This window comes from Petaurus breviceps, unplaced genomic scaffold (assembly GCF_028583685.1).
Source record: "Petaurus breviceps papuanus isolate PSGF00001 unplaced genomic scaffold, PetGlider_PUasm1.0 139, whole genome shotgun sequence".
In the NCBI taxonomy this organism is placed as follows: Eukaryota; Metazoa; Chordata; class Mammalia; order Diprotodontia; family Petauridae; genus Petaurus; species Petaurus breviceps.
The window spans coordinates 14,895,587-14,920,688 of record NW_027185697.1 but is presented as its reverse complement, the minus strand read 5'-3'; the positions used below and the strand labels follow the sequence as shown (position 1 = coordinate 14,920,688).

General features: G+C 40.3%; 1 protein-coding gene across 1 annotated transcript in view; it reads right to left on the bottom strand.

Annotated features, from left to right (window-relative positions):
• ADAM28 (ADAM metallopeptidase domain 28) overlaps positions 1 to 25,102 on the bottom strand; it is a 143,444-nt gene that overhangs the window by 96,423 nt on the left and 21,919 nt on the right. The window contains exons 3-6 of the mRNA XM_069067404.1: positions 22,182 to 22,258; positions 17,007 to 17,085; positions 15,084 to 15,160; positions 1,296 to 1,491 (exon numbers count right to left, since the gene is read on the bottom strand). Coding sequence (XP_068923505.1) covers positions 1,296 to 1,491; positions 15,084 to 15,160; positions 17,007 to 17,085; positions 22,182 to 22,258 — 429 coding nt within the window. The remainder of the gene's footprint in view (positions 1 to 1,295; positions 1,492 to 15,083; positions 15,161 to 17,006; positions 17,086 to 22,181; positions 22,259 to 25,102) is intronic.

The following is a 25,102-nucleotide window of genomic DNA, read 5'->3' as shown; positions in this document are numbered from 1 at the left end:
ATTTATTTTCCCATCTCTCTTGAGGTTTTGCATAGTACATTGCATATAATTACGACTCAAACCAGGGTTAACCTTAGGGTAAATTTTGAGGTTCTGAGAATGTGTCCTCATTTTTCTCTTCTGACTTAATGTCCCTCTCAAATGGTGTGTAATGACACTATTCCATCTTAATGACTGCTTAAGACTCATCCTACCCAGGCTCATCCTCCCCAGGCCCATCCTGTACAGACAGTCTCTAAACCTCCCTTTACCTGCTTCCCTTTCAAAGCTTCCTCCTTTATTGCTTTTCACCAAGGAATCATTCACAGCAAACTGTGAAATTTGCCATTGTCTAATGAACTAATCTTTGCCCAGGTCGTAAATTAAAATGGATTATCCTTCTCAGGGACATCTTCAATTAAATGCGAGACAATTCCTTAAACAAAAAGCAGCAGGGGTGGAATTTCAGTCATAATTGACAAGTTATCAGAGTATTAAGAGACAATTGGGGGAACTATCCCCATTACTTGGGCTAAGGAAGCCCTTTCCAGGTGAAAACATATTCTATTGATGCCCACAAATGAAATTTTAATAAAACGAATTTGTGAGTATATACAGATATGTACCTAGAGTGTGTGTATGCCTACATATATATTTATTTGTGTATATGTACATTCCATATTGGTATATGCATAGATTACACTGTATATATATATATATATATATATATAGGTATATATATACATACATATATATACCTATATAAGGCATATTCCATCATTTCAGTGATAGAAATATGCATAATCTACAGTGTATTTGGACAGAACTTTCTATATAGTGTATCCATCCTCATGTCCCACTAAACTCACTCAAAATTCTATTCATTCTCCCTCCATTTCCTAACTCCTAAGGGAAGAATAAAATACAAACATAGCATAGACTTTGGGCTGAAAGGGAAGAGGAGATTCCAAGCCCAGAAAGATTAACACAAAACACGTGGTCCAATACAGATGATAAATAGTGACCTGGGATTTAAAGTAAGGTCCTCCAACTCCCAATTGATCATTCTTCCTTCTTATGAACAATCTGGATCATTTTCTCAATATCACTATTCTCAATAATGTCAGAACAGTCATTACCATTGACTCATACCTGTTAACATCAATGGTGATAGTCATTAGCTAGCAATGCTGTTGTCTATTGTGGGGCCCAGGGTAGCCCAGTGGTCTTGAAGCCCTTAGGGATTGTTTTGACTGGCTTCCTTTCTGAGATTAACATAGTAAAGGGTGGCAGGGGCGGGGAATCAGCACACTTACATTGGCATTGTTGCCTGACCTCCCAGTGTCCTCCAGGAGAGCTTCTTCCTCTTCCACCATGTCCACTCCACAGGATGTCTCAGGAAGGTTCTGTTCCTGGCTTTCATATGTGTACAGAGCATGCTCTTGGTCTTCTTCCTCTGCCAGTCCCAATGGTTCAATTAAGTACCTTTGTTTCTGATGTTCAAAGAATCCCCTGAAAGACATCAGAGCCAAGCCTTTCTCAAACAGTGATCAATGTTTGGGTTATAAAGAGAGATTCTTGGCCAATAGAATCCCAGAGCAAGGAGGCAGTTCAGCACATCAATGCATAAACAGAAAGGAATTCATCTGTTACATAGCCAACAAGTGGGCAGCCAGCCCCTTCTTCAAAACCTTTGATGAAGCACAACTCTTGACCTCTCAAGGAAAGTTAGTCATCTTCTGAACAACGTTCATGATCAGGAAGTTTTTCCTTGCATCAAATCTAAATTTCCTTCTTTAACTTCCCCCACTAATCTTAGTTTTGACTTCAGGGCCCAAACAGAATAAATTAACTTTTTCTCTGTATTAGGACCCTTCAAATACTTAAAAATACTTGTGGAGTCATGTCCCCCACTTAGTAGATGTCTTCTTTAGGATAAATATCTCCAGTTCCTTTAAACAAACCACATATGCCATGGACTCCCAATATCTTAAATTGGCACCAGTTTGTTGATGGCCTTCTAATGGCTCTGGAAACCAGACAGATTGAAGAAAGTACGTGAGGTAACTCTCTGACTTCAACCAGGTACTTAGGTGCATCCCTGTGACCCTGTGAACCCATCTTAGTGGTATCCAAATCTTCATTTTAAGATGGCAGGCCATTCAGACAGATCCACAGGCAGTGCCAGATTCACCAAAACTCACCAGAAATCAATTCCTGGTTTTGACAAGCCTTGGCAAATTTTCTGCCACATGTTAAATGCTCCCCCTACTTACCAAGCAAGGAAAATAGCTATAGATCCCTCTGTTGGACAACTAGATGCTTCAGAATCCCTGAGTATGAGAGTGTTCAATTACTAGTGCTCGACTCTTTCCCCTTATACCTTTCTTGGATTAATATTCTCCTGGCCTCTGGGAAGCCACACTCCTCATCTTTGAAGGATACATACTTGCTTCTGCCTAAAACAAATGTTCTTAACATGAGATATGAGGGTGTGTATGTGTGTGCGTGTGTTTGTGTGTGTGTATACACATAATACTCTTTCAATAGAATTGATTTTCTTTGTGATCCTATGTATTCTACTCATTGCTACCATTATTCACTATTTATTGGATCTTAGGTGACTGTGAACAAAAGCAAGGTGGGATTTTTTTTTCTTCTTCTTGTTAGATTTCAGTTTCCCAGGCTCGTGCTAAATTGTAAACATCTGCAGGATCAATCTTCTTTGAACCTGATTGTACAGCTGTGCTGACTCACACAGGTTTTTGTGCCTTCTGGCTTTGAGCCTATTAGTCAAAAGTGTATATATATTTTCTGAGGTGAGATATTGCCTTGGGGGTCACTCATGGAAGGATGTTTAGCCATTATGAAGAGGTCTCCTGGGAATTACTCATCAAGGTTTGGGGAGGAGAACTTTGACAGAGAAAGAGGACCTCTGATAAGGAGAGGAGGGAGAGTTGTTCTCTGAGAAAGGAGACCTCTGAGAAAGAGAGGAGGCCTCTGATAACAACCCTTGTGAGAACACTAGAACATTGGATTGGTAAAAAATTACATTATTAATACCTTTGAGGAAAGTATAGGGTTTAGTGAGAATGGGAGAGTTATCTGTTAATTGACTCTAGTGATAAAAAGTAAGATTATTCACACCTTTGAGGAAAGTATGTGGTTTAGTGAGACTGGGATAGTTCTCTCTTATTTCTCAATTGTTGTATTATTTTGCGTGCCCACAGTCCAGATCAGAATGACCCCTTGCCATGTAAGAAAGGGAGGGGACAAGCTGCCCCAGAGTCAGTATGGTACAGGTCAGAAACAGCAACTGGGAGCAGGAGCCCCTGAAGCCTACTGTGCCTGGACTCAGGCAGGACCAAGGAGATCATGGAGTGGAGCAGTCCCTTTCCCTGTGAGGTGAGACATGGAACAGGAGCAGAGGGCTGCCTATAGTAGTACCCAGGCAGGAACCAGGAGCTTTCTGCCTGCAGACCTACATGAGAAGGAGCCTCAGGGCTTGGGACTTGGCTCTAGGTCAAGATGAAAACTTTGCAGCAAGACAGGAGCAGTAAGCATACTTTCCTGTCATGTCCCCATGGAATGGTTTGGGACCGAGAGGTGGAGTAGTCTATGGCGGGATGTGGGAAGTCCTGTGGCCCCCAACCCACCCTGTTGGCTTTGTCACTCAGCTGCCCCTCAGAACTTGGAAATGGGAGTTGGAGCAGTGTTAAGACTTGAACTTTTTGACCTATTAGAGCATGTGTGCACCTGAGAGTGCCAAGTGGGAGCCTGTACTGGAAGCATAGGCGGGAGGACACACCCCCAGGAGGATTTTATTTGGAAACTCTATTTGGATTGAGGGGGTTTTAACCTACTGTGACCTAGGGGTGGAGGGTGCTGTGTTCTCTGTGTAAGGGTTATGGGATTTAAAGATCTCCCATGCCCCATGGACGTGCTGACATAGCAGAGCAAGAGAAAGTGAAAAGCCGAGCTAACGGTCCTGCGGTTGGCAGTTGGCGGTGGTTGCCTTTTTTTTTTTTTTGAGTCAGGACCCCTGCTGAGCACCGCCAGGGGCCAGAGCTGCTGGGAGCCCGCTTCCAGGGCGCTGGGTGGTTGCTGTGAGTGGGGAGAGGAGGACCTTTGCCTGAGGTAGCCTGTTCTGTTTTAAAGGCTTGAGAATGTGGGTGCTTTCTACTTTATCTACCTGTGCCAATATCATAACTACTCTGATGGCTTTCACTTTCTGGTTTTGGGACTCAGTCTTTTGGTATCTTAATAAATTTTCTAGTTTATTTCCCCAAATGGCAAACCTGATGTATTTTGTGATGGATAATTATATCAGCATATTTGTAATCTCTATAGGCATTGTGAATATGGCATTGCTGATACACTCTGCTAGCCCTATGCTAGGGGATATTCTGTGTTAAGGGAAGACACTGGCACAGGATCCCCTGATTGTACAAACAAGTGCTTTGTAACAGTAGCTAAGTGAAGAGGATCTGGTTGCTCACTCTCCAAAGAGTTTGAGCCCGCCAAAGAACGTATAAGGTGGGGGTATGCTCTGTTATGTTATATATTGTGCTATATTACTTAATAGTATTCTTTTTGTTAGCCTTGTTTTAGCCTAGTAATAAGTCATCATGTTATGCTTTGGTTTCTTGGCTCAAGTTTTAGTTTTGAATAAATAGAATGCTCATTTATAACCTTCATTTGGACCCTTAAAATGATTTGCTGCAGCAGCCTTCAGGTGTGCTGCCTTGACTGGCATTAAAGTGGTGCATTAGGCAGCTCATGGAGAAAGTGCTGGGCCCAGAGTCTGAGTTCAAATTCTGTCTGACACTAGCTGTGTGACCCTGGGCAAATCGTTTAACCCTATTTGATTCAGTTACTTCATCTGTAAAATGAACCAGAGAAGGTAACAACAAACCAATCTAGTATCTTTGCCAAGAAGATCCTAAATGGAATCACAAGGAGTCAGACAGGACAGAAATGACTGAATGATGAAAGAAGTGGCACACTAGATAGAGAATGGGGCTTGGAGTCAGAACAAACTGAGTTCAAATCTGGTCTCAGACACTTCCTAGCTGTGTGATGCTGGGTAAGTCATGTAACTACTGTTTGTCTCAGTTTCCTCATCTGTAAAATGGAGTTAATAACCTCCCAGGGTGGTTGTAAGGAGCAAATAAGATAATATTTGTAACGCATTTAGTCCAAGCCTGGTCCATAGTAAGTGCTTGATAAATGTTAACTATTATGATTTTGAGACAGGGTCCATGGGCTTCACCAGGCTGCCCAAGAGGTCCCTGACTCAAAACAAGAGGATAAACCCTGGGGTGTCCAGGTGGCTCAGCAAGTAAGAGCACCGGCCCCAGTGTCGGGATTGACCTGGGAATCAAATCCAGGCTCAGACACTTAGCACCACACCTAGAAATAACTGGCTGTGTAACCTTAAGCAAGTTACTTAACCCTGATTGCTTTAAAAAAAAAAAGAGGATAAACCCTGACCTAGCTGACCTAAAGCCCCTGTAGGAGTGTTAGGAGAGCCCACCAAGCATCTCTTAGTTGCAGGTTTGCAGTGATCTTCTTCCCTTTCTCCTTTAGTCTCATTCTTCTATCCCATAAACTCCTGACATTGGTCATGATTCCCCCTTTCACTTTTTTGCCTTCACATTGAAGCTCTTTTTTCCTTCCTAAGAAAATACCATCACCCATGATCATGTGCATGAGCATTCCTCAGGTTCCTTCACTTTCTCTTCAGGGAAAGGGATTAGCCTGGACCTTGAGCATACAGAAGAAGTACTTGTTATAAATCACACACACACACACACACACACACACACACACACACACACCCATACTCCATACGTAGGAGACTACCAATACTAGTCTTTCTTTCTATCAATTCTTGGAGCCAACTCTGGCCATCTTTTCTATTTTTCTAATTACTTTCTATATCATTTTGTAAATTCTTGATAAAGAGTTCACCCAATGAAGCCCCTTCTAGTCCTATTAATATTTGAAGGTTATCAGGGGAGCACTTTAAGTATTTGTCTATTTTCCTTTACTTGCACTGTGACTGGCAGCATTTCCTTCTCCAAGTGTATTTTTTTGTGAGACAATCAGGGTTAAGTGACTTGCCCAGGTTCACACAGCTAGTAAGTGCCAAATGTCTGAGACGGAATTGGAACACAGATCTTCCTGACTTCCAGGCTGGTGCTCCATCCACTGCACCACTTATCTGCCCCTTCCAAGTGTAATTTAAACCACTTTTCACATTCCAATCATTAATAGAAACATGTTGTTACCTAAATACTTTGGTACACATCTCTTTAGTGATCTTTGGGTCATCCATGATGTTAATCATTCTAAGATTGCAGTGTTAACACCTAATTCATTGCTTATACTCCATTGCCAGGAGAACATTTTATTCAAACACACTAATGTTTACAATTTGGTTGGTATAGGTGCTCTCTCTGGTGACTCAAATCAAGTAGTCAAACATGAATTTCTGAATACATGATAAGAAACAGGTTGATGAGCAGGAAAGTAAGGATTTGTCTAAGGGATCAATGAAGATGCATAAAGATCTCACTAACCAATAAGGCAGAGGAAGGTGATATAGGATGCAAACCAAAGTGTGACATGACTCTTTAAAAGTGGAATCCTGAGCACTAAGGCAAGACAAATGAAGCTAGTAGAGAAAACTAAGAATAACAAAAAGAAATATATAGGATTTCCCCAATTATATTTGGGGGAGGGAGAAGATGCCTAAAGAATGGAGTGTATGACTGCTTAGAATAGGTGCAGAGAAGACAAGGGGATTCTTTTGAACTTCTGTTTCCTCTGCCAAAAGACAGGAGTCTTGGGACTGGAAAGAATGGAACAAAAATTCAAACATACAGTTTTATTTGTGAGACAAATAGGGAGCTAGGAAAGAAGCACTTCTCTTCAGCTGATGGGTCCAAGAGGACCTGGAGCTTATGATGCCTGAGCCACTATCAACAATCTTTGAAAACTGGAATAGAACAACAGAAATGTTGCAGGATTAGAGAAGGGCCAATGGCCAGATTCTCAAACTATGAAAACTGATGTTGGGCCAATTATGAGCCAGACTTTGATTCCTGGAAAATTATTAGCATTTTTCTTCTGCCTTTTCAAGTCTACAACTCAATGTCCTTTGCAGAGAAAACAGAAGCTAAAAAGAATGAGTATAGCTCTGCTCCCTCTCCATCCAACCTAAAAACAAAACAAAAGCAAATAAAAAACCTACTTGGCCCCTTATAAATATATTATTAGAGGAGAGATTAATATCTAGAAGAAGAAGTTATGATCACAACCCACACAGCTTCCCCCAAAAAAGAGTTCACATCAGAGTAAGTGGATTTCCCTATTTAACAAGATTGCCAGATTGGTGATTCTAATGGATGCTATGGATAGATTGAACTAGATATTAGTCAAGTATTTGACAGTCTCACATATGATTTTTTTTGAAAATATAGAGAGAATGACATGGGCTAAAGTCTAGGACTTCTTCAGCTTTTTTTCACTAGTGATCCCTTCAGTGTTTCTTAACCTGGGTGGGGTCACAACCCATGGTTGAAGAAGCACATAGCTCAGTTAGGTTCATCTGGAACTGGTTGAATGGCTAGCTCCAAAGAAGAGTCACTCCTAATTCAATGTCAACTTGGAAGGAGGTCTCTGTAGCATGCCCTGTGGATCTGAGTTTGAGGCAATTCTTTTTTATGAACTGGATGCACACCATTGGTCCAATTATCAGAAAACATGAAGCCGTGCAAGGGAGCACGACAGAATCATGATCCCCAAACATTTCTACAGCTTAGAGTGTTAGTGTTACTCTAACAAGACAAAGGTAAATGGGGGGGGGTGAGGCAGAGACAGAGAGACAGAGACAGAGAGAGGGAGAGAGAGGGGGAGAGAGAGAGAGAGAGAAGGAGAGAGAGATGGAGGGAGGGAGAGAGAGAGACAAAGAGGGAGAGAGGGGGGGAGAGAGGGAGAGATTTAAGCATTTGACTTCAAAAACCCTTGGCTTCACAAATTTAACTATTTAAGTTGAAGATGGGGGAGGTGGATCTAAATATGAATTCATCTGAAAAAGAAAGTGCATTGAATGCCTGGGGTGTAGCATATTCAAAAGCATGGCAGCAGACCATGCCATCTTCAGTTCTCAGATCAAGTCAATTAATTTGGCAGACTTGTAGAATTTATAAAATGGGTAATGGAAATAGGGCAATAGTAGGGACATAAGGAAGCCTGAAGCATGAATCCACTAGAATTCCAGTAGAATGTGAGCTCCTTGAGGGCAAGGCCTAATTTTGCCTTCCTTTGGATCCCAGGAGTCTTGCAAAATGCTGATTTAATAAATGTTTGTTGATTGCTTAATCATGAAGGGTTTTAAATTCCATTATGAAAACAATGTGCCTTTCCTACAGGAAATAAGGGAGTCATTTAAAAATCCTTAAACATGCTATTAAAATGGTATCATATTTAAGAAAATAATTGTCTCCTTTATGTGGACCAATAGGCAACTGGAAATGTGAGGATGGAGGTAAGGAAAGATTTTGGGGCTAGATAAGTAGATCTGAGACTCAGTTGAATCCAGAGAATAACAATAGTTTAAAAAAATTATTGAATCTATAGAATTTGATGAGATCCTGAAATTAAATAGTATAGAGGGAGAAGAGAAGAAGTCCAAGAGAGAAACCCATGGTTAGCAGGAACAACTTTAATGAAGATCAAGCAAAGGACACTGGGGAATGGTTGGAAGGGTAGGAGAAGAACTAGGAGGGGGAACCTAGAGAAAAAGGGAATCATAGAGAAAAGGAAGATCAACAGTGTGAAGGATCCCAGAAGATCAAGAAGGATGAGGATTGAGAAAAGGCGAATGGGTGTAGCGATTAAGAGATCACTGGCAACTTTATGTTTATATGAGATCAGAAGTCACCGTACAGAGATCTGAGAAGGCACTGGAAGAAAAGGAAGGCTACATATACTTCTTGGCAGATTTGGCTAAATTTGCCTCTTTTTTACTCAGTGTTCCTAGGTATGTCTGCTCAGGTTAAGAGTAGCAAGCTTAATGCATGTTCTCTTTCTTCTATGTTCTTGTAACTTCTAGAGCAACAGACTAAGTGAATTTTTGTTTCACTAGGATGCTTCAAATAATTAGAATCATAGTATTATTCATTCAGAGCTGGAAAAGTCTTTTGGTATCATCCAGTATAAATCTCTCATTTTCCAAATAAGGAAGCTGAAACCCAGGAGGATTGATTTGACTGAATTCACACAGGTAGTATACGGCAGAGTCAGTCCTGAACCAAGATCCTCTGACATCATATTCAGCATTCTGTGCATTATAACCCAAATTGTCACTTGAATACCACCATCATGCACCTCCAAAATCCTCAAATTAAGCCTCCCCAGTTCTTTCAAGAAAACTTCCTATGACATATTTTTGGATTGCTTACAATCCTTCTCACTTTCTTTTAGCATGTGCCAGCTTGTCTGGTTCATTCCTTAAATCTGAACAAGCAATGTGGGTCAACCTAAAGAAGAATGCAGAACAAAGGAGGAAACATCTGAAATCCTATCAGGTTTGATTTCATTTAAGCTCTTCTGTAACTGAGCTTCTTTGTACAAACAACTAATATATAATTCAGGTCAAAATGTCATCCCCACATATGTAGCTTGCTACTAGAAAGTATTTGTGAATAGGGAGCAGCCTTCTAGCCATTGCCTACATATACCATTCCATCTCCCCACTGTGTGCCTTTGCTGGAATGTCTCCCATAGCAAATTTTCTCATCTTCCTCACCCCTGCCTTAAAGAATGTCCAGCTTTTGTCAAAGTTCAGCTTAAGGGTTAGATCTTATGAATGATTTGGAACAGAACACCTTTGAGGTATCTGCCATCTCTAAATCTATTGTCCTTTCAGTTGATCACATTCTCCTCTTACTGGAAAATCTCTCACAACAACAGAATTGGAATTAGAAGGAAATCTAGAGGCCATCAAGTCCAACCCTTTCATTTTAGATGAGGAAACTGAGCCTTAGAAGAGGAAAAAGGCTTGCCAAAGGTAACCCAGCCAGTCAGTGATCAAGGCTATATTGAACTCAGGTCTTCCTTAAAGTCCAAAGTTTTATCCACTGTACAACTTAGCTGTCCCTGTGACTTCACATGTAATATATATATTTACTCATCTGTATAAATGTTGCATTATCCCAATAAACTGCAAGCTTCATGAGGGTAGAGATAATTTCATTCCTTGTATTGGAATCTCCCAAATCTGGCCCAGAACTTTGTACATAGTAGGTAATTAAGAAATGCTTACTGATATGATTGATTAGTTGGTTGGTTGGTTGATTGGTTGTCTGGTAGGTTGAATGTCAATATCCCTAAGGCTATAGAATGTTTAAAAGCCTTCTTTGTATTTTCAATTGTTTAGCTTACTCTTTCACACAGCAAGTGCCTCATAAATATTTGGTGAATTGAGTACAATGAGATGGATCTATGATCTCATCAATTTAGGTACCCCCATCACTGGTGTATAAATTATAATTCATCTGCCCCTTCTTATCCTCCATCATGGAAAATTCTTCACTATGTATTTCTGTGAATTCGGAATATGGAGGAAATTTAGTCAATAGGCTAAAAGTCATTCGCTGGTAGCCAAGTTTCTTCCTAATATTTTGTTCTAATTCCTCCTTGCCTCTTCTTCCCAATCTGTCAATAATTCAGCAGAACTGGGTTTTGAGTCAAGATACTAATGCCCGTAGTAGGAAAAGATGATGATGATGATGATGATGATGATGAAGATGATGATGATGATAGATTTAGAGCTGAAAGAAACCTGCAGGACAACTAATAAAATCTCTTCCTTTTACAGAGGAGAACATGGAGATCCCTAGAAGGAGTTAAAATTTATAGTTGGATGGCACCTTAGAGACCATCAAATCCAGCCCACCAACCCCCCATTTTATAGATGAGGAAAATGAGGCATAGGAAGTTTAAATGACATGTCCAGGGTTACACAGTAAGTACCTTAAGCAGTATTTAAATGCAGGGCTTCCTAGTTCCAAATGGAGTACCATATACACTACCCCATGATAGCTAGTAAGGGATAGTAATGGTATATGTTGCTCTGGTGGGGATGGAGATGGGTTGAAAATGGTAATAATGGTAATAACAACCAGTCTCATGGTCAGCTGGGTGCTGAAATGGATGAGTACTATCCCTAGAAACAGGAAGACTTCAGCTGAAATCTGGCATCAAATACTTACTACTTGTGAGACCCTGGGGAAGTCATTTAACCTCTATTTCAAATTCTTGAACTATAAAATGGGGATAGGTAATAGCACCTACCTACTAGGTTTGGTGTGAAGATAAAAATGAGATAATATTTGTAAAGTGTTTAGCACAGTGTCTGGTACATAGTAGGCACATAATAAATGCTTGATTCCTTATTTCCCCACAGAGATTTTTTGTTTTGTTTTGTTTTTCCCTTTTGGAGGGCAATTGGGATTAAGTAACTTGCCCAAGGTTACACGGCTAGTATTTATGTGTGGGTGTTAAGTGTCTGAGGCCGGAACCGAACTCAGGTCCTCTTGACTCCGGGGCTGATGCTCTACTCACTGTGCCATCTAGCCACCCTTCCCACAGAGTTTTAAGATTTATAAAATCCTTGCTACACCCTAGTTCCATCCTATAATAGAGGACAAAATGTAGAGATGGAGAATGTTAGCTGAGATAGTCCTTAAAAGACCTGGGTTCCTTGTAGTTTCAACACTTGCAATGATTCCAGTCTCTCTCTCTCTCTCTCTCTCTCTCTCTCTCTCTCTCTCTCTCTCTCTCTCTCTCTCTCTCTCTCTCTCTCTCTCTCTCTTTCTCTTTCTCTCTCACACACACACACACACTCTGTATCTCTCTCTATATAAAAGTATATATATATATATATATATACATATACATAGATGTAGATATAGATTACATGCATGGTTTGGGACATTACCCAAATAACAGCCTTTTCCCTCTGGTCCAGTTGGAACTAATAGGAATCTCACAAAAATATTCCTCTTTGAAGAAATGTTTGTGGGGTTTTTTAATCTCACCATCTCAACCACCCTCCTTCAAAGTGTTCCAGTTTCTCCATATCCACTTCAGAACATGACATCCAGAACTGAACAAAATTATTCAGAAAATAATCTGAGCTGGGTAGCAAAGGGTGTGGCTGCCATGTCGCTTCTTATATGCTAAATAAAAATAATAAATCAATAAATAAAATAATAAATTAATAACTAGCATTTATATATCTCTTTAAAGTTCGAAAAGGATCATATTTAGTTCTCACAACATCTCTGGGAGATAGCTGCTATTATCATCCTTATTTTATAGATGAGGAAGCTGACGTTGACAAAATTAAGTGACTCACCTTGGGTCACACAGCTGCTGAGTCTGAGGTCAGACTTCTTAGAGTCAGATCTGACTCTTAAGTTCAACACTCTATTCATTATGCCAGACAGCTGCCTATTAATTGCTTATTGTGTGCCAGGTACCACACTAGGCAATCAGAAAACAGAGACCCAAATGAAACAATATCTATTTGGGTGGTCATCAGCATTGAGTAGGTTCAGTCATATCCAACTCTTTGTAACCCTACTGGGGCTTTTCTTGACAAAGATACTGGAGTGGTTCACCATTTCCTTCTCCAGCTTATTTTACAGAGGAGGAAACTAAAGCAAACATGGTTGAGTGACTTGCCCAGGGTCACACAGCTAGTATCTGAGGCCAGGTTTAAACTCAGGTCCTCCTGACTCCAGACCTAGTACTTACTTTCTAATGATGAAGTTCACAAGTCCATACACACACATATACAAATACATGTGTGATAAATAGAAAGACAATAAATACAAATAAAGACAAAGTCACTAGATACAAAACAATTGGACAAAGAAGGCATGAGTAATTAAAGATGTTAGGAAAGCCTTCAGGGAGAAGAAGGTGTTATAATTGTAACAGGAGGAGACAGGGGGAGTCTTTGAGGTGCAAGTTAAGAGAGAGAGCATTCCAGGCAAGGGGATGGCCAGTGCAATGCACCAAGATGGGAAATAGAATTTTAGGGGTGAGAAAATCAAAAAGGTCAGTTTGGCTAAGTCACAGAGCATAGAATGATGATTAATGTCAATGAGGCTGGAAAAATAGATTGGGGCCAAGTTGTGAAGGGCTTTTAAAGGAAAAATAAGTTTAAATATGATCTTAGACACTGTTGGAGTTTATTGGATAGGAGAGTGACATGGCCCAATCTGGACTGGCAGGAATGTTGCTACTCTGGTGATTCAAGTCACAAGTCACCCATTCCTGCCCACCCTTTGTGACTTTTGTCCACATCTTCCCATAACTCACCATAAGGGGTCCACTTAGTATTTGAGACCTTTCTTGCTTTCTCAAGGTTGCCATGTTTTTTCAAACACACAACAACCTAAATTCCACATCAATATTAGAGCGACCCAATAATTCTCAGATCACGGCCCCAGCAAGCACTATCCCTCAAAAATCTCCACTACATTGATGACTCACAGTGAACTTACAGGCCTCTAATCACTCCTCATCCCCATTCATGGCTTTTTTTACACAACTTCCCATAAGCCAGTCTCCCATAATCTCACTTACACAGCTAATTTATCATAGAACCTGAGGATATGCTGGCATAATGGAAAGATCATGAATTAAAAACCAAAGGACTCAGGTTGGATCTCCAGCTCTGCCATTTGCTCCCTGAGTCTCAGTTTCCTCATCTTTAAAGTAAGATAGACTTCATATTTTGTAAGATCTCTGCTTACTCAAGATCCAACAAACTTTTAAATGTCTCTCCATCCAATTCTAACAAGTCCTGATTCTCATCTAGCTCTCTTCATTTTGTCCACACGCAGAGCATGAGAAAATTCACAAATGCCTTGATAATGAAGCTGTTATAAAAATAGGAAGTGAGCTTCATCTGATCTGTCATGCAATAATGAGTGGGGTAAACGCTTCTCTTTTTTAAAATTTTTTAATTTTTTTTTGTTACTTTTTGGAGGGCAGTTGGGGTTAAGTGACTTGCCCAAGGTCACACGGCTAGTTTTGTGTTAAGTGTCTGAGGCCATATTTGAACTCAGCTCCTCCTGACTCCAGGGCCGGTGCTCTATCCACTGGGCCACCTAGCTTCCCCCAACGCTTCTCTTTCTCAGCACTCACAAATAGCAGCCACCCTTCTAGCACTCAAAGTTTCATAAATTGCTTTCCAAACATTATTTTATTTGGTTTTACTGCTCAATCTTTACTTTTCCTTCTGCCCTTTTTAGAACTATCTAAACTCTTGTAATGTGGAAAAAGTATTAGACTGTAGTTGGTGGAAGGGGAGGGAAGGAGTGTTTCTATTTGATATAAAGATTAAGTTTTCTATCTTATCTATCTGTGCTGTCCAAATGTAAAATGGCCTGCCAGAGAAGCTAGTGAGTTACCAACCATTCCTCAGCCATGTTCAACTTTTTCTTTAATCAAATATTCCTAGTTCATTCAAATGATCCTTATATATCCTGGACTCAAGGCTCTTTTCTATCCTGGCTGTCCTCTAGAAACTCTCATTTGTCTAGCATTCCTAAATTGAGGCACCCAGAAATGATATATGATCCTAGATGGGGAGAGAGAACAGTGGGTACTCCAAGCTCCCTTTTTATAGAAGCTATGTCTTTATTAAGGAATTGCCAAATCCCATTAACTTTCTTTGGGGGGGGGGGTGCAATTAAAACATTTCACTTTTGAATCATGTTTTGCTTGCAGTCCACTAAGATCTCCTGATCTTTTTTTTTTAATATGGCTAATGTCAAATGTGGATTAGTAGTCTTTATATTATATCATCTTAATAAGTGACTTAGAGCACTGGGAGTTTGTGTGACTTGCCCAGGATCGCTAGAACATGTCAAAGGTGGGACTTGAACCCAGGTTCTTCTACTGCTAATGCTGATCCTCTTACACTATGGTACACTGCCTCCAAATGGATTTGTTAATGGGATGTAGTAAACTTCATCCTTTTCAGATTTATCCCTTAGCCACTGTGAAGAACTCACCTTAGACCTTGACAGGTGCTGATGCTGGCTGTAGCCATCTCCTCATTCAGGATGTGTCCTTGGTAATAGCAGTTTTCCTGGGAGGGAAAAGGAGGAAAGGTGATTCTAGTGGTGCCCACATATTCTTCCATATAAAATTACTGAATGGAGATTTAGAAAGAAGAAAAAGAGTAAAACAATATTTGCATGGTCAAAAATGCATTTGTAAATAACCCAGACTCTGCCTCCCTCTCTGCCGTGCCCTCACCCCTCCACACCTGTGCCCTGGGCAGCTAGCACTGGGACCAGGGCTGGGCAAACCTACAAGCATCAAACACCCAATATTGAGTTACTGACCATCTCCACTGAAATAAAGGCCCCTTTAGATTGCATGAATCACTCCATTAGCTCCTCTCCAGAAAAGAGACAAAGCATCATGGTAAGAGAAATTGCTTCATTCTCTGCATCTCGAGCTCCTAGCACACTACCAGGCACATAATCCGTATGTAACCAATACCAGCCTTTAATTCAAGACCACCTGGTTCCTAGTCCTGTTTTTAGACATGCCAGCTGGGTGATTTTGGTCAAATAATGCCTCAGCCCCAGACAATTCTCTATGACTGGAGTGATAGAGGAAGTGCTGATGTCCATCAGGTGAAGACTTTTTACACAGGGAGGTCATTATGTAGATAAAATCACAGGTCCTAACCAAATCAGGCACCTCCCCCCCCCCATCATACAGATCTTCACTGAAAACCTTCATCCCTCTCTATTTCCTAACTCCATATAAATGGTTGTTCACACATCCATCATCCTCTTTCTTTCTTTAGTGGACCTGCTGGTGCTCAGCTCTTGGCGTCCCAGACTCCAAGAGACCTTAGCTGCCATTGTGTTCAACCCTTTCACTTTATTTTGGAGGGCAATTGGGGTTAAGCGACTTGCCCAATGTCACATGCTATTTTTTGTGTTGTGTCTGAGATAGGATTTGAACTCAGGTCCTCCTGACGCCAGGGCCATTACTCTATTCACTGCACCACCTAGCCATCCCTCAACCCTCTAATTTTATTTTATTTTTTTTAAAGCAATCAGGGTTAAGTAACTTGCTCAAGGTTACACGGCCAGTTATTTCTGGGTGTGGTGCTGAGTATCTGAGCCCGGATTTGATCCAGGTCATAACCCTCTAATTTTAGAAATGAGTTGAATGAGGAAAAGGTAGGTTAAGTGATTTGCCCAGCATCATACAACTTGTGAGTGTTTGAAGTAGGACTTGAACCCAGGTTTCCCTGATTCCAGGGTTAACCCTCTATCCCCCAGAGGGCATTTTCTCCATCCACTAAAGGAAGCCAACCTATGCCTCCTAGCAGGTGGAAAACAGTGAGAACTGCAGCCCAGGGGAATTACAAGTCATATTAAACTGCAAGTTCAATGTCATTACTGGCAGCCAGGCTCTCTGAATGGCTTCCTTGGGGAAGTGAAGTCTAGTGGCAATAGGCTGAGACTCTTTATGGTGTTCTATACCATGAATTGTAGGGAGCTAGATAGTGCAGTGGACAGGCTTCTAAGCCTGGAATGATGAATACCTTAGTTCCAAGTGATCTTCAGATATTTTCTAGCTATGAGACCCTGGGTATTTCATCTAAGTTCTCTTTGTCTCAATTTCCTCAACTGTAAAATGGGGAGGATAATAGCACAACATAGGCATTATAGGAATCAAGAGGAGCTGAGTTCAAATTCAGTCTCAGACACTTAGTAGCTGTGTGACCTTGGGCAACTCACTTAACCCTAACTGCCTCCTAAAAACTAAATAAAACAAAAATAAATGAATGACTCATCATCAACACCATAATCAACACATCAGCTTATCCAATGAAAATCCCTGTGTCCAACTCTGAAACAGTTTGACTTTAGTGAATCCCCATTCAGCAAGATGCTGTGATACAGTACCATGATCTGAGGACTTGAAATGACTGATTCTCCTGTAGACAAATATTGAACTTCCACATAATCCGGGGACAGGAGCTCCCTAAAGAAAGGGCAAGGGCAAAGGTTACTGAGGTTAATTGGAAAGAGAAGATGGTAACAATATTAATAATAATAACGAACAAAAATAAACTATTTACATTTGTTAAGCATTTTGTTCAGGGGGAAATAAAAGAAATTTGTGAGGGAAGTAGTTTGTAGCTGTTACTGTTTTGCCTAAGCTTATGATTTCATTGATTTAGGGAAATCCCAGTGTGGAAATTCCCTCCACAAATTCAGATGGATACCTCTTCTCTGACCTATAATCTTAGAGAGTAGACTGGGGCCACTCAAATCAGAGTCAGAGGTACTTGTGGTAGAGCTTAAATATGAACCCACTTGGCTTGATTTCAAGATCAGTATCCCTTCCATTCTTTCTTGGAAATAGAAGCAAAGAGAACAGTTGAAGATGTCCTGTCACACATGAAGAAGGATTAGAATGTTTTGCTTGGTCTGAGGACAGTGCTAGCATCAGGGAGGGGTCAATCCATCCATCTCCCAGTATCTACATGTACCAATGAAGCACATCCTACCCACTAGGCACAGTGAAGAGCAGTGGAGAATTGAAAAAAATTACAAAATTAAAGATTCTGTGCCCTCAGGGAGCTTACATTCTAATGAATGCCATAGTATATATGAAACACTTTGCATAATGAGATGGTCAGACTAGGCAGCCTCTAGGGTGCCTGAGCAATGTAAATCTAAGTTCTTCTGATCCCAAATTTTACCAAGAGACAAATAAGTTTAGATTCAATATAAGACATGTTTTCCTAACTAGGAGATCTGTCCAACAGGAGTGTAGGCTACCTTGGGAAAGAGTGAGCCCCCTCTTAACTAATGGTCTTGAAGTAGAGACTGCTTGTCAGCAGTGTTGTCAGCAACCACTTCAGGTGTTAGTTGGACTCTGTGGTCCCTGAAATGCCTTACAGTGCTGTGATTATATGCACCCAGAACATCAGTGGATATAAAACCAATGGCAAGAAAATTGGAAAGAGAAACTGATTCCCAAAAAGTTAAAGTTACTATTGCCCAAGGTCACTAGCGAGATAAATTGCAGAGATATCCAGGTAGCATAAAGAATGTAGCCCCAGACCTAGAGTCAGGAAAACTTAAGTTCACATCTGGCCTCAGATACTTGCTAGTTGTATGAATCTGGCCAAGCCTCAGCCCCTATGTTTGCCTCAATCTTCTCATCTGTACAATGGGATCATTATAGTACCTGCCTGCCAAGGTTGTTATAAGTATCAAATGAGATGTTTGTAAAGTGCTTTGCACACCTTAAAGTAGGATATAGATATTATTATTATTATTATACAAATAGCTATTATTATGGGCTTTTATTATATATGAATTATACTCAACACCTCTAACTCCAAGTCCAGTGCTTTTTCCAGTACACAATCTCTCTGAGCCTATATGTATGTGTGTGTGTGTATATATATATATATACACACATAGACATATATACATATATTTGTAAATTCCTCATCTATGAATTATAAATAAAAATACTAGCATTTACCTATGTAATGGGGATGTTGAAAGAAAATATTTTATCAACCTTAAGAAACTTAGAGTTATTTCCTTTCCTGATCTTCAGCTTCTTCATCTAATAATAATCATAACAATAATCGCTAACATTGAAATAATACCTACTTTGTGCCAGGCACTGTGCTAAGTGCTTTATAATTATTATCTCACTTGAACCTCATAACAACCCTGAGAAGTAGGTGCTACTGTTTGTCCTGTTTTACAGATGAGGAAAATGAAGCAGACAGGGTTAAGTGACTTGCCCAGGGTCACACAGCTAGTAAGTGTCTGAGGCCAGATTTGAATTTGGGTCTTGCTGAATCTAAGTCCAGTGTTCTCTCCACTGAGTCACCTAGTTAGCTGCTTCATCAGCTACATAACTGTTCTTTCTGCAATATCTTAAAGGGTTAATTTGAAGACAGATACAAAAGCCAACAATCAGTCAGTTAACCAATAAGTCCTCATTTGGCATTTGCTGTGTGCCAAACACTGTGCTAACACAACTCTCTTTGGATCTGGGTCTTAACCCATGTCTGCTAACACCTTTTAAACATCAATGAAAGATATAAGTGAAGGGGAAATGGGCAGGAAACAAACATTTATGTAAGGACTGCTATGTCAGAGTCACCATGCCAAGTACTTTAAAAAAAATCCCATTTGATCCTTACCACAACCTGCAAAGCAAATGCTATTATTATGAAAATTTTGTAGTTGAGGAGACTGAAGCAATCATGTTAAGTGATTTACCCAGGGTCACACAGCCAGTAAGTGTCTGAGATGCGATTTGAACTCAGATCTCCATGACTTAATGACTCCACACAGTAAATCATAGCCTTGTAGAATAGTCCTCTGGAGGCTTTTACCACATTTCTGGCTGTATTTTAACCTGGCTCTCTGATCTTGGGTCACTTACACTTCATGTATCTCTGATTGGCAAAAGGGAAATTAACAAGGTCTTCTCTTTACCTCATCAGGATATTGGGGGGATAAAGAGAAATAATATTTATGAAAGTATTTTACAATCAAAGCAAAGTATTTTTCACTAGATTAAGCCTCTGTTGCAATCATGCTCAATGGCTACAAGCCATGTTTCTTTCACCCATTGTGTTTCTCATAACAACATCTTAAAGCATCAAGGGCAACTTTATAAAATTCTGATCTGATCAATGAAGAAGTTGAGGTTCAGAAAGATGCAGTGATTTCCCCTCACCCTGAGGGGCCAGAACTTGAACACAATGTGGATAAGACATAAGATGAGGCTGTCTATGTTCTTATGCATTTGTTCTTTGAAATTACCAAGACAATCAGTGAATGAACAAGTAGTGATCATGTTTACAATATGTCAGGCACTGTCCTGAGTGATGGGAATACAAATGTAAAATGCTATCCTCTCCCCTCAAGGAGCTTACATTCTGATGGATGAGACAGTATGCACACATACATTTACATGTGCAACACACATATGAAGCAGATACAAGGCAACTATGGATGGGAAATCACTACCCATGGGGGTTGGGGAGAGAGGAGGTCATGATCTACCATGAAATGTCTCCTGAAGAAAGCCTTTCATTACTTCTTTGTACTATGGTTTCACCCATAAAGCAGCCCAGTGCCATGAACTCCAAGGGCAGTGATTCAGCAAACCACTCACTTGTTATTTGAAATATAGTAGGGAATGTTGATTTTGGAACCCAGCCCAGATGATAAAATCACCAAAGGGGTAAGGTAAAATATAATATGTTAATGTATTTTTTAAAAGTATAAAAAATACTTTTGATCTGTTAAAAATTTACAAAAAATAAAGTTTTTCTGATAGAACTGAAAGGATATCAAGCTATTGATTAAGAATTTTTCATATCTCTGCTAGCCTTTTAAAAAAAGCAACTAAGTCCATTAGATCTCTAGAAACTAAGGCACAATTCAAAAAGGAAGCAGTTCTGTGTAACTATTGGGACTCTACCAAAGGTCAGTGGGAAGGAAAAGTTTCTCTCTTCCCACTTCTGCTAACTTTGACTTTTGACAAGGCATAGAAACATGAGAAGCAGTTTCTTGGAGTGTGACCTCTGGCAGTAGAGAAGAGAGCTAACTATGATTTCAAGGGAGAATTAGCACTGGAGTTGGGAGTTGAGCTTCAGAGAGGAACAGGACCAGGGGATACATCTGAGGAACTTGCCCCCAAAAGATTTGGTACACAGGGAGAAGTGGTATGAAGGAGTGAATGAAGACATTGGGGTCCTAGAGTACTGGAGCTATGTGTTGCCCTTGTCACATATGTTTCATATGTGTGTATCTAATGACTGTAAATTTTACCCCCTCTTGCCTCAGATGATATGTGTACCTGCGAGAGAGTGTTCTAGTTGTGTGCATTTTTGGGGGGTGGGGTGGGGGATAGGGGATTACAGCTATAGTTCTTACTGTACTGTCTTCATAAATGCCTTTTCTATGGGCTAATTTTGTCTGCTGATTGGTTGTTATTAATAACAGCTAATATTTATACAGTACTTTAAATTTGCAACATATTTTACAAACACTATTTTTAGGCTCAAATCAACCCTGTGAAGTGAGTCCTTTGAATATCCTCATTTTACAAATGAAGACATAGAGATAGACATAAGAGAGGCAGACCTAACCATGATCAAACCTGACCCAGGGTCAGACAGCTAGTAAGTGTGTGTCAGGATCTGAACTCATATAATCCTGACTCCAATATATCCATTGAACCACCCAACCTAGACACCTCTATTATGGGTAAACACAAAAGTTGGGGCTCTCAAGATATGGTATTATGGTGATCTGTCTGCAGCTTATCTTTGAGCCCTGTGGAGTTTATCCCCTGAGTGACCTAAACCTTAGGCATGAGAGTGACTTCTTAAAAAAAGGCAAAAAGCTCCTCAAGAAGAGGGAGAATGGGCTAAAGGAAAGAACACCTACATTTGAGTCCTAGCTCAAAGACATGCTCATGATTCTTTCTGAATTGCCAAGACAGCTCATGAGCCAAAGTTTTCTTTTCCATAAAACAGAGATTTGTGTTCTTATTGAGATAAAAGCTTTTGTTGTTGAGTCATTCCAGTTGTGTCTGACTCTTTACGATGCTATTTGGGTTTTTTTGGGCAAAGATTCTGGAGTGGTTTGCCATTTACTTTTTCAGCTCATTTTATAGGTGAGGAAACAAATGGTTCAATTACAGCTAGTAAGAGTTCAGGGCTGGATTTGAACACATGAAGATGAGTCTCCCTGACTCCAAGTTCAGTGTTCTATCTACTCCATCACTTAGCTGCCCTAACATATCTACTTGATGGGAGATATAAGATGAGTTTCTGGAAGCTTAGCAAGCCTAGTGTGTAGTATCCCTCCTGCTTAAGGAAGGTTTGTTGATGGGATGATTATAAAAATGAATCTGAGTTATTGCATTAGAAACCACACATAAGCATGACTTGTCCATGCCATGTGTCCATGGCAACCACCCCATTAGTGCCCCCCCACCACTGAGAAGCTGAGTTACAACTTCCTACCTGAGTCACCCAAGTTGTGGCAGACATCTGATCATAGACATCAGAAGCATTTACTCACTTGTTTTTTTCCAAATGAAGGACCACAGTTTTTCCTTTTAAATTGATTTCATATTGCACCCAATCTTCATACTTCTCCTGCAAATATTCACAAGCATTAGAATGTCAAGGAGCAAGTGTCTCTCCATAGCCCTTCTACATTAATAATCATCAACTATTACCAGGAACACAACCCATACAAGACAAAGCTAATGAGGGGGCAGAGAGTTTCCTCAGTGGAATGTATATGCCATTGAAAGGAAATTGAAAAAGGTAAGGAAAGAATGAGAAGATCTGAAATGTGGTTTAGAATTGTAATAGAAGAAAAGAGATGATCATAAGCAGATAACCATTGAGAAAGTGAACAAATTAGTTTCTCATTCAGAAGAGTGCTGAACTCAGGAAAGTCAAATCACTAAATTTGCAGTGTAGGCATTTACACCTTGTAAATTAACAAAAATTACCAATAGGGACTTCATTTACTATTTTATTGATCATCTAGACTTAAAAAAAGTGGAGAAAATAACAATGCAAACTAAACTTCAAAGTGTGTCAGTCATACTTTTTTTTGGAAAGTTTATTGTTAAATATTTACTAGTATGCTACTTTGCTCACACCATACCTGTAAAATCCCACAAAGAGGGAGGATGGAGATGAAGATTGAAATGGAGATAAAAATGTAGGTGACACCTGTAGCTGCAGATAGAAATCTAGTTGAAATGGTAAGTATAGATGTAGGTACAGGCATAGTCATAGTCACCGACATGGATATAGACACAGTCAAGGATTTATTAAGCACCTATGATGTGCCAGGCCCTATATTAAGTGCTGGAGTCAAAAAGAAAGGTGAAAGACTCTTGCCCTCAAGGATCTCACAGTCTACTCTCACATAGATATAGAAGTAAACAAGGTTTTATTTTCAAAGTCAAAGAAATTATTTCTTTAAATCTATTGTAAATGTTAAAAATGCTATATAAATATGAATTCATTGCTCTAATGATGACTTTATTCAACTACTCAATTTAATTTCATCAGCATTTATTAAGCACCTACTGTGTAAGCTACCGTGACAGATAGTCAAACCCTGAAGATACAAAGAGGTGATATACCACATGGACGTAGAGATAAATTCAGCATTTTTTTTAGAAGAGTGGGAACACTAACAGTTGGAGTAGAAATGACTTTCAGAAACACTTTCCAATGAAGTAGAAGAGAAGTTGCAACTTGGAGGAAGGTAAGGATTCTAAGAGGTGGAAATCAAGAGAGATAACATTCCAGGCATGGGGTGGGGGAGGGAGAGGTAGAGGAAAACTTAGGTCAAGTTCAAGGAAGAGGAAATAGATGAGTTTGTCCTTTGGTTGGTTGATTGTTTGTTGTCCTTCATTCTCAAAGAAGACCAAAATGACATCACTACAGTAGAGACCAGTTTCAGTGTGTCTGACTATGGTTGATCATAGCAATATGAGTTCAGGATACTCTACCACAGGTTGGGCACAAATGGTTCATGTGAACATTTGGGGTGGACACTCTAGATTTGCACATCCTGTGTTTCCTTTGAGCTCTTTCAATTCTGCTTTGCTTAGAGAGCACAGCACCTTCTCTGATGTGGGCACGCCATGATAAGCCATCCTGTACCGGTGTCTCCTATGTCACACCATCAATTCCAAAGTTCTTAAGAGAGACCTTGAGAGGAGTGGCCAGGTAGCACAGTGAGTAAGAGCACTGGCCCCAGAGTCGGGATCACCTGGGATCAAATCTGGGCTCAGATACTTAGCATCCACCCAGAAACACTTGGCTGTGTAACCTTGAGCAAGTTACTTAACCCCAATTGCTTAAAAAAGAGAGAGAGACCTTGAGAATATCCTTATATTGCTTCTTCTGATCACCATATGAATGCTTGCCAGTGTGAGGACTCCATAAAATAGTCTTTTTGGCAAGTGGACATTTAGCATTTGAACAACTTGGAATTGTGCCCTCTGAAGCACAGTTTGAAAGCTTGGCAGTTCAGTTCAAGTAAGGACCTTATCCTACCAGGTGATCTTCAGAATTTTCCTAAGACAATTCAAATGGAAGCAATTCAGTTTCCTGGCATGGCACTGGTAGACTGTCCCAGTTTCACAGGCATACAAAAATGAGGTCAGTACAATGACTCTGTAGACCTTCAGTTTGGTGGAGGCAGCTAGGAGGCCCAGACATGAGTTCAAATCTGAATAAAACACTCACTAGCTGTGTGACCCTGGGCAATACATTTAGCCTCTGTTTGCCTTAATCCTCTGGAGAAGAATATGGTAAACTACTCCAGCAGCTTTCCCAAGAAAACCCCATACAGGTTAAATGTCATCTGTAACAGAAAGTGAATGAAGGAAAGTAATATGCACTGTCTGGAAAGAGGAAGACAGTACAAAGCATGGTGAGAAGGAACATAGCATTATGGGTACAGAGTACAGAATCTGGAGACAGGAAGTTATAGGTAAATGGTTGGTTGTTGTCTTTCATTCCCAAAGAGGACCAAAATGCCATCACTGTATTGGGGTCAAGGAACAGTGTGACCAACTGTGGCTGATCAGACCAGCATGAGCTCAGAAGGATCTACCATGGCTTGGGCACAAATAGTCCATATGACCAATCTGGAGTACAGATGGCCTTCATTTCTCACATCTCCCATTTCTTTGTAGCTGCTGCAATACTGCTTTGCTCATAGAGCAGAGGCGCCTTCTTTGACGTGACCATATCATGCTGGGAGGTCCTTTGTTAGCATTTCCCATGATATGCAATCAATTCCAGACTTCTTCAGAGAGACCGTGAGAGTGTCCTTGTATTACTTCTTCTCAACACCATGGAAGTGCCTGCCTCATGTGAGTTCTCCATGAAATAGTCTTTTAGGTAAGTGTATATTTGGCATTCTAACAACAGCCCATCCATTTGGATGCTAGAATGAACTAA